The 9,769-nt window shown below is 41.6% G+C and overlaps 1 protein-coding gene across 1 annotated transcript; it reads right to left on the bottom strand.

The window, feature by feature from the left end:
- Positions 1-1,254: 1,254 nt before the first annotated feature.
- LOC143825472 (olfactory receptor 10C1-like) lies at positions 1,255-4,145 on the bottom strand. Its single transcript, XM_077313502.1, has 2 exons — positions 3,264-4,145; positions 1,255-1,308 (listed from the first exon to the last, which is right to left on the bottom strand). The coding sequence occupies exons 1-2, from the start codon at positions 4,143-4,145 to the stop codon at positions 1,255-1,257; spliced, it is 936 nt and encodes a 311-aa protein (XP_077169617.1).
- Between the last annotated feature and the right edge of the window lie 5,624 nt (positions 4,146-9,769).

Below are 9,769 nucleotides of genomic sequence, written 5' to 3'. Positions count from 1 at the left end.
GAGGGAGCTTGATCTAGCAATCAGCGGACTGAATCAAAACCTGTGGCTTCCCGAGGCGCCCTGGGGATCCACACCATTGCCATCCGGGAGAGCAGATCCCCTGGCCTACTGACGTCTGCCCTGCAGGAGGCAACCTATGTGGGAGGAGTCACCAGGCATACACCTGCTTTGGCTGTCTCCCAGGCCACCTGGCAACGAGCCCCCGGCCTCCCAGCCAGGTAAGCCACGCTCAATTGTATGCAGCCTCGATGAGGCCCTGAACCCCAGGGAGTCCAATCACCCACCAGACTCCCTGCCAATAGGCTCCATCCCATGCAATAGGCTCCATCCCATCCCACAGCTGGGATGAAATTAACCATGAAACATCCACCCCAGACACAGTCACATGGCTGTTTACATATCACAGGGTGGGAGGGAGGGAAGATGCTCCGCGGCGAGGGGGGGGGAAGAGGCTGGGACCCATGTGCATGGAGCCTTTATAGGCGTCATGGGTCCCGCCTGCCTCTTCTACGCTGTGCATGCTGCATAAGTGTGCACCCTACACAAGCCACAGGGCAGTTGTGTCCGCTTCCAGCCCACCCTCCGCTGTGTCAACTGGCAGTTGATTCCTTGCTGCACATAAGCGGTTCAACCTGAAAGCTCTCTAATTCCATCCGCAAATTAAAACTGATGCCTAAAAGAATCTAAATTTATTACTTTGTTTTTCACTCAGTATTTTAGGATTGCCAAGTTCACATGCACTTTTAATGCATCACGGGCATTATGTCCACTTTGGCAATGCTAGAATTAATTGCATAAACAAATTTTCCAAAATTCTAAACTGTTCATATTTCCATCCCAAAATTTCTATGTCATAAAGCAGGTAGGGGATTATTTTACTAGCAAAACATTTAAGGCCTGGATCTACTAGTAACCCATCTTTGGTGTAAAAGAACTTCACTCCCATGTTCTCTCTTAGACTGGGAATTTATGCACTGGGAACTTCACTGCCCCACCCCCCTGTCAGGAGCACAGATAGGGGGTAGATGAGGTACACCAGGCCAAATGCTCCCCCATGTGGATGCAGGAAGAGGTAGGGCAACCTGCCACAACTAAAACTCCAGCCTGCAGTCCGGCATGAAACCTCCAGTGCATAAACGGTCTTACTGTTGTCATTTGAACATTCCAAGTTTGTGCTTCACTTAGATATTTGAATACACTGCACTGTTGATTGGTATAATGAGAATACACCAAGAAAATCTCTTTGGTTTCTGCCTAAAAACCCATTACTTTTGTTTTTAGTCGGCTCCTCTTCCTTGCAATAATAACCTAATTATCAAGCAGTCTTTTTAGACCAATTCTTATTCACAAGATTAAAATCATATCATCAGTATACATTGATAGAACTTTACACTGACCAATGAAGATTGGTACATATTATGGTCCCTCCAATTTCTGAACTGTCATTTATGTATAAATTATGTATAAATTATGTATAAATAGGCCATTAGGCACCCCTGTCTATGAGAAGTACCTCCTGATTAACAATTAAGTCTAACAGAATTTTTCTTCATATTCTCATTACCAGCTATCTAATAGGTGAAAAGTAGACTTAAAAATTAGACTGTGCCGTTTCTACCCCCAAATAAATGTAGAATGCATAACACTTTTTTGTATAAAATTAGTAATTATGTATACAATTATTAACATTACCAAAAAAGGAAGATTTCACTATTTTTTTTAGCTATCTGGCCATACATGTTCAGTTGCATGGAACAATCAAATATCTCAGGGCATATCTTTATTTATGTTCTTCCCCCCCCTATCTTCCCAAAAATATTGGTCTTTCTGATGGATAAGTTGAAGGACTGCAATCTGGATTTTCAGATAGTTAGGTGGATAGGGAATTGGTTAGAGAACCGCACTCAAAGAGTTCAGTCAGTCAGTCAAAGAGTTGTTGTCAATGGTGTTTCATCAGACTGGAGAGAGGTGAGTAGCAGGGTACCTCAGGGCTCGGTGCTCGGCCCGGTACTTTTTAACATATTTATTAATGATCTAGATAAGGGGGTGGAGGGACTACTCATCAAGTTTGCAGATGACACCAAATTGGGAGGACTGGCAAATACTCCGGAAGATAGAGACAGAGTTCAACGAGATCTGAACACAATGGAAAAATGGGCAAATGAGAACAAGATGCAATTTAATAAAGATAAGTGTAAAGTTCTGCATCTGGATCAGAAAAATGAAAAGCATGCCTACTGGATGGGGGATATGCTTCTAGGAAACACTTTGTGTGAACGAGACCTTGGGGTACTTGTGGATTGTAAACTAAACATGAGCAGGCAGTGTGATGCAGGGGTAAAAAAGGCAAATGCCATTTTGGGCTGTATCAACAGAGGCATCACATCAAAATCACAAGATGTCATAGTCCCATTGTATACGGCACTGGTCAGACCACACCTGGAGTACTGTGTGCAGTTCTGGAGGCCTCACTTCAAGAAGGACGTCGATAAAATTGAAAGAGTACAGAGGAGAGCGACGAAGATGATCTGGGGCCAAGGGACCAAGCCCTATGAAGATAGGTTGAGGGACTTGGGAATGTTCAGCCTGGAGAAAAGGAGGTTGAGAGGGGACATGATAGCCCTCTTTAAGTATTTGAAAGGTTGTCACTTGGAGGAGGGCAGGATGCTGTTTCTGCTGGCTGCAGAGGAGAGGACACGCAGTAATGGGTTTAAACTTCAAGTACAACGATATAGGCTAGATATCAGGAAAAAGTTTTTCACAGTCAGAGTAGTTCAGCAGTGGAATAGGCTGCCTAAGGAGGTGGTGAGCTCCCCCTCACTGGAAGTCTTCAAGCAAAGGTTGGATACACACTTTTCTTGGATGCTTTAGGATGCTTAGGGCTAATCCTGCGTTGAGCAGGGGGTTGGACTAGATGGCCTGTATGGCCCCTTCCAACTCTATGTTTCTATGAAATCTATAATTTATTTGATCATTCTAAACACTGATAACAGAGAATTAATATCATCAGCAACAGAAATAGTCACTTACCCAAGTCACCCTATATGTTTTGGTGTTTCTATATGTTTTCATTGAATATAGCATTTTCTTTGCTGACTTCAGCAGCAAGCACAGGTTTGTATGATCATTTGCTTTCATAGATGGAGATGACTCCAATTTTCAATGTGAATGAACAAGGATTGTTCATATTACACCACCTGCAGATCTTATCTTTCTTACAGCTGACATACTTTGTTCCCCAGTTTCCATAGTGCTCCCTTCACCTCTTTGTTCCTCAGACTATATATGACAGGGTTCAGTAGTGGGGTTACCACACAATAGAACAGAGTGAACCATTTGTCTTTATCCAAAGAGTAACTGGCCTTAGGGCGTGTGTACATAAAGACGGCTGTGCCATAGTACAGGGATACTACAGTGAGGTGAGATGAGCATGTGGAGAAAGCCTTGTTCCTGCTTTTGGCTGAGCTCATCCTCAGAATGGTAGTGATGATGTGGATATAAGACACAAGGACAAGAATGAAGGGCAACATCAGCACCACACCAGCAACTGCAATGACTTGGATTTCATTCCAATAAGTGTCTCCACAAACAAGCATGAGCAAAGGCTGGATATCACAAAAGAAATGGTTAATGACGTTGGGTCCACAAAAGGGGAGGGAGAAGATAACAGCTGTGTGTCCTGCTGCCACCAGGAACCCAACAAACCAACATGCAGCAGAGAACTGGATGCAAATCTTCTTGCTCATGATGGCTGTGTATCGTAGAGGGATACAGATGGCCACATAGCGGTCATATGACATGACAGTGAGGAGGAGGCATTCCGTGACACCAGTCAGTAAAAAGAAATAGAGCTGTGTTGCACATCCAACAAAAGAGATTTTGGTTTCTTCCGAGAGCAGATTCACTAGCATGTTGGGTATGGTGACGGAAGTGAAGCACAATTCCAGGAAAGATAAGTTCCTTAGGAAGAAATACATGGGAGTCTTTAAAACGCCATCAACAGTAATTATGGTAATAATGATGATATTGCCAAGTACTGTAAGGAAATACAAGCAGGAAAATACCATAAACAGTAGAAGTTTGAATTCTGGAAGTTTCAAAAAACCCAGTATAATAAATTCAGTCACAGATGTTTTATTTTCCATGGAATATCTTTCAGTGTTCCTTCCTGGGAAATAAAAAAGAGACATCATTGAGTCCCAAATACATGGATATATTAATCCATCCAGTTTTTATAATTTCATGTACTTATTGACACATATAATCAGTAACAGAACCCTTCATTTACAAAAAACTGAAAAAAGTCCTGGGCTAGTGGCTTCTGTTCTCCAATTCAAGGACCTTTGTCCTTGAGGTATGTTTAATGATGGAAAATATCATCATATCAACATTTAAATAAGAACTACAGTCAGTAGGTTATTTCTTGCAGATTTATACATCCAATCTAACCCTGTTCTGCTCCTTACTATAATCCCAACCCCACATAGCTCTTGTGTGTTTACTTATCATTTATCTGTGGTTCTTAGACTTTTAACCAGCTTGAGAAAGCATGGAGACACAATGAAGAAAACAAGGAAAGAGAACAAATGGAGAAAACAAGGAAGCAAATGTTGAAAAAGCAAATTCCACTCTCTATAACATCACAAATTACATTTTAGAATGTAAGGAAGGCAAATGAAGTACAAATCTTAAAATCAAGTATGAAAAATAATTATACAACGATACAGAAGTGTTTACCTTTACAAAAGCTCATGCTCTGAATAAACCTTTGTTGGTCTTAAAGGTGTGACTTCTTCTGTCTTTTGAAGAAAGCATAAACCTACAGTATCTATCTAATGGATATATAATTCTAAGAGAGGTGTTCTTTGTTGCAGATACCTGAACTAGGATTTTAGATGGAATGCCTTTCACAATATTCTTTGGCACCTATGAAGTATATTGCAAATTATTTACAGGGGAGGAGGGGGAAAGTACTACAGAGCCTCATCATCTCAAAAAGCTAAATACAGCCAGGAAAAAAAAACAGAAAGTGTTTATGTCTGTAGAGAGAACTGGATCCAGGGATCCAATTTCTGTCTCTGTCTTTTATAGCCTAAGATTTCACACCAGACCTGAAACTGCCCCAGGGGGTATCACCTTTGTTACATGACAACATTTGTTACATGACAACAACATTCACAATTAACAATGGACAGTTTTGAACATCCACTTTGGATCGCATAGATTACAGGCTTAGTTGAACAATGAGCACAACAATTTGACTTGCAGGGGGGCATTATATGCTGGAAGACATGACACCAATGTTGGGATAAACAAGGCCACAGCTTTATTACCTCCCCACAGGAGGGTTGACACAGCATGGGAGAGGGAGTCTGACCTTGTGGTCAGCAGAATGCACCAACAGTCCCAGAGTCCAGAGGCCCCCTGGGGGCCTGCACCGTTCCCAGCTGGGAGAGCAGATCCCCTTGCCTACTGAAGTCTGCCAATAAGGGAAGCGACCTATACAGGAGAGCCACCAGCAGGGCCCTTAGCTCTTCCAGGAGCTCATTCCACCAGGCTGGGGCCAGGGCCAGGGCCGAAAAAGCCCTGGCCCTGATTGAGGCCAGGCGAATGTCCCAGAGGCCCAGGACCACCAGCAGATTCGTACCTGCAGAGTGAAGTAACCTGCAGGGGTCATAGGTGGTCCCGCAGATATGCCGGGCCCAAGCCATGTATGGCCTTGAAGGTTAAAACCAAAACCTTAAACTTGATCTGGAAATAGACTTTATTATTTTATCCATGAGTTATATGAGGCAACAAAGACAATACCCTGAAGACATTTTGCTGAAGACATAAACAGGAACTTAAGCAGCAATGCCACTGCAGTTGAACATACGAACGTGGAAGTCCCAATGTGGCCTGCATAGGTAATTGCTGCTCAGTTGACATCAATTATGTCTGTATGAGCTAAATTCTCACAGGATGTGACTAGATATTCATACTGACCTTGATTGATCCTTTTGTTCATAAATTGTTCCACTTCCGCATCTCTGGACTGCTAAAACCATTCAAACTAAAGATGTACTTCAGATCACATATAAAATAGGAGGGAAACCCTGGTTTTATTTCACCTCTAGATAGAGGTACAAGCATGCAGGATATCTGATATCAATGAAGATGATTTCTTTTTTCAAATGTAGCATGTGAAATCAATATTTTGAGGATCACTGTAGTAATTGCAAATATACTTTAACTGTTCATAAGAACTTTGGGCTAGATCCTACTAGGTTACTAGCTCATGGAATAAGGAAGAACCTCGTGACCACCACAAGGGCTGTGCTGAGGAAATCAACCTGAATAAAAATCATGTAAGATGGGAGCTTCAGTGTGGATGGCAATTGGGAAAGCTCAACCACCAGTGCAACTATGATTCAAAAGACACAGGAAGAATTTTTGGTCATCATGGTACTGTTGGAACTATAAAGGTAAACTCTCCTTCCTTCATGGGTAGTTTGTATGAATAATAATTTCCCAACCATAATGAAGGGACCATCACTGCTTTCCCCTCTTTTAAAGTGACATGTCATTAGAGAAATGGAGAGTGAACTTTGTACAGATTAAAGATGTGCTGCAGTGAACCTGATACAGACCAAGATATCTTCAAGGTGCCTGGCAGCTTGCACGTACAGGGAAAAACCTCTACATGGCACAAGGAGCCAGATTTGTGTAGTGGACAGCCAGCTTGGTATAGTGGTTAGGAGTTTGGACTTCTAATCAGGCAAGCCAGGTTTGAATCCAATTTCTCCCAGAGAAGTAATATCAAGGTTCTCTCAGCCTCACTCACCTCTTCTTCTTCTTCTTCTTTAATATCTTGAGCTAATTGGACAATGTCTATCAAGCAGTCGTACAGAGTGTTCAATTAAATTATAACCTAATTTGGGTGTTATGCTGAATGTATAAAAATCTGTGTCCTAGGCAGCTCGGGGGTGCTGGATTTTAGACGTGAGTCACAGTGTCACTTTTTAATTCCTGCAGCTATTAAAATGGTATTTTGAAAGAATTCACTGGCCTGGAATGGTATTGGATTTCACCCCACAATGGGTGAAGATAAACCTAAACTCCCTAATGATGGGCATATAATTGGTTCAAGCCAGTTTTTTACAGGTGAAAAAGGGAGGAACACATTTGACTACCAAACAGAGCAGGCTGGAGGATAACGGCTCTGTATGAACAACAATCATACGTTTGGGGGGTAAAAGATAATTGGGTGGGACTGGGTGAAAATTTTGGCTGGATTCAACTCATAGTCATACATCAGTCCCTACCACAGTTTGCTCATGCTTCCATGGTGGCATACATGTCAATCCAACAACCTTTGACTGAGTTTACGCTCTAGAGACATTAGACTTATAGTGACTATTGCATCTTCCCTTGGGAGAACTAAAGGACTATCAATTCTCCATTGAGGACCAAGCCTGAAGTATCTAGTTTTTATGGGATGTCATAGTGGGAGGCAGAGATCAGAGTGTGCATGCAGTGGAATTAAATGTGTGAGAGAGGGGGAAATGGACTATTAGAGAGATATAACAGACTAGGAAAGGAGTGAGAACCTTTTCTACTGCACGTTATTAAGACATTGATTGGTTTTTTAATGTATTTATTAAAACCAATCATTTTTTAAATGATAGAACTAACATTTGATCAGGAATGGTTTGTAGATTGTTTGTAGTCAGGCTGAAGTAGGAATAGCCCAGATGATTGTTTCTTATAAAATACCTCTTACTTTCAGAAGGACTTTGTCTGCCACCCAAGGTGGCAGCATAGATTAAACCCCCCTCTGAAATCAATCAAGCATTTAAACATAAAATATATGTTGATTAAAATAAAAGATCAAACCAGAAATACTCTGTGATTATTTTTTTCCTGATAAGTAGCCCAAAGTATTGTTATTCTTGCCATTTCAGTTGTTTGGCAGAAGTGATTGTATTTTGTATTGATTAATAAAGTTGTCTGAGAAAAGTTAGACTCTAAATATTCGTCATGGCTAATCAACACATGCTTACACAGTCATTGTTGCGCTGTGATATCTTTGTCACCTCAGAATACGGCACAGAGAGTAACGATTATAAAGTTGATCTTAACTGGTAGACTGGACAATATGGGAAGAGGGGGTCATTCATTTTGAAACATTAAAGGAACCTGAGGAACAACAACCAGTCTCTCTTAGACTGTTATTTGGCTTATCGTAATTTTTAAAGGGTCTTTATGTTCTAGTACGAGCCTCTTGTGGCGCAGAGTGGTAAGGCAGTAGACATGCAGTCTGAAACTCTGCCCATGAGGCTGGGAGTTCAATCCCAGCAGCCGGCTCAAGGTTGACTCAGCCTTCCATCCTTCCGAGGTCGGTCAAATGAGTACCCAGCTTGCTGCTGGGGGGTAAATGGTAATGACTGGGGAAGGCACTGGCAAACCACCCCGTATTGAGTCTGCCATGAAAACGCTAGAGGGCGTCACCCCAAGGGTCAGACATGACCCGGTGCTTGCACCGGGGATACCTATATGTTCTAGTAGGGAATGGCCCTTTTCAAATATAAAGGCTGGGAGATGCCAAAGAACAGTTGTTTCTAGGCATGCCTGCTCCAGGTTGGGAAATACTTGGTGATTTAGGCATCCTGAGTTGATTCTCTGAGGCCAGTAGCTTCCTCCTTCCCCTTTTCTTTTCTGGCTCTGGGGGAAAGAAGAAATTTCAAAAAAGTAAATAATAGATTCCTGAATGAAATGAGCAATCCATCCAAACAATATTAGTTAAATAACAACAGGGTCCAAAATAAATATGGATTATTAAGGGTAATTACATGCTTCTAAGAGAAGAAACCATTTTCAATCAGGAAATGATGTCAGGTGAAAGGGTTAGAGCTCCTCCTCACACACACACACACACTGTAGTGAAAACAGTATGCCTTCTCCATTTTCACATTCTACAAACAGAACATATTCACCTGAGCAAGCATGAAGTAGCATTTAGACTGTCAGTTAGGAGCTGTAGTATCTGAATTCAAACCCCATATTAGCCATGAAGATCACTGAATGGCATTCATCCTCCTCATGAGCTGGTTGGTATTGTCTCTTTAAAAATTCCTACTATGAACAGAACCATCAGCAACCCATCTCTTGAAATCTAACATGAGCTGTCAGTCAAGTATTATAAATTAAGTAATCAATCTTTTCAGTCATACAATTACAGATCACAATGGGAGATCTATTGGATGGATTTCCATCAGTTTTTCTGCTGGAGAAACAGCAAGGAGGGCTCACCTTTACCATTTTATGTATGTATGTATTTATTTAAGTATTTATTAATTTATTAGACTTATTGCCCACCACTCCTGGGACCAGCTATGCCTTTAACAAGGCTATTCAGGATTTAGCAACATAAGGGAGAAAGGCGGATACAGAGTGAAAAATCAGGCTGGAGCCCACCCTGTATGAACCCCTCATGGAAGGCATAAAGCAGCAGACCACAAAGAGATTGCAAATCACAAAATGACAGAAAGTAGAGAACAAAAATATGGTAGAAAACTGCTATCTATTCTTGTGTTGTACTGGAACCCGCTCCCCTTCCCCTCAAATAACTTTTTTTCTCTACCTTTTCTCTAAGAATTAGGATGGTCTATTACTCTCTCTCATTTTTCATTCTATGTTATCCTCAAATTAAGTTAAGCTAAGATACCCATTTTCTTGTCTCAGTAGACCTGGTAGCAAGCATAAGATTCTAACCACAGTACCATTTTTT

Source organism: Paroedura picta, chromosome 16, assembly GCF_049243985.1.
Source record: "Paroedura picta isolate Pp20150507F chromosome 16, Ppicta_v3.0, whole genome shotgun sequence".
In the NCBI taxonomy this organism is placed as follows: domain Eukaryota; kingdom Metazoa; phylum Chordata; class Lepidosauria; order Squamata; family Gekkonidae; genus Paroedura; species Paroedura picta.
This window is presented reverse-complemented; position numbering and strand designations above follow the sequence as displayed.

Bases quoted from the DNA above. Each gene is read 5' to 3' on its own strand.
- LOC143825472 (XM_077313502.1), bottom strand. From the start codon at position 4,145: ATGGAAAATAAAACATCTGTGACTGAATTTATTATACTGGGTTTTTTG. The intron at 1,309-3,263 runs GTGAAGGGAGCA...CTTGATAATTAG, and splicing joins ATAGTCTGAGGAACAAAGAG to GTTATTATTGCAAGGAAGAG.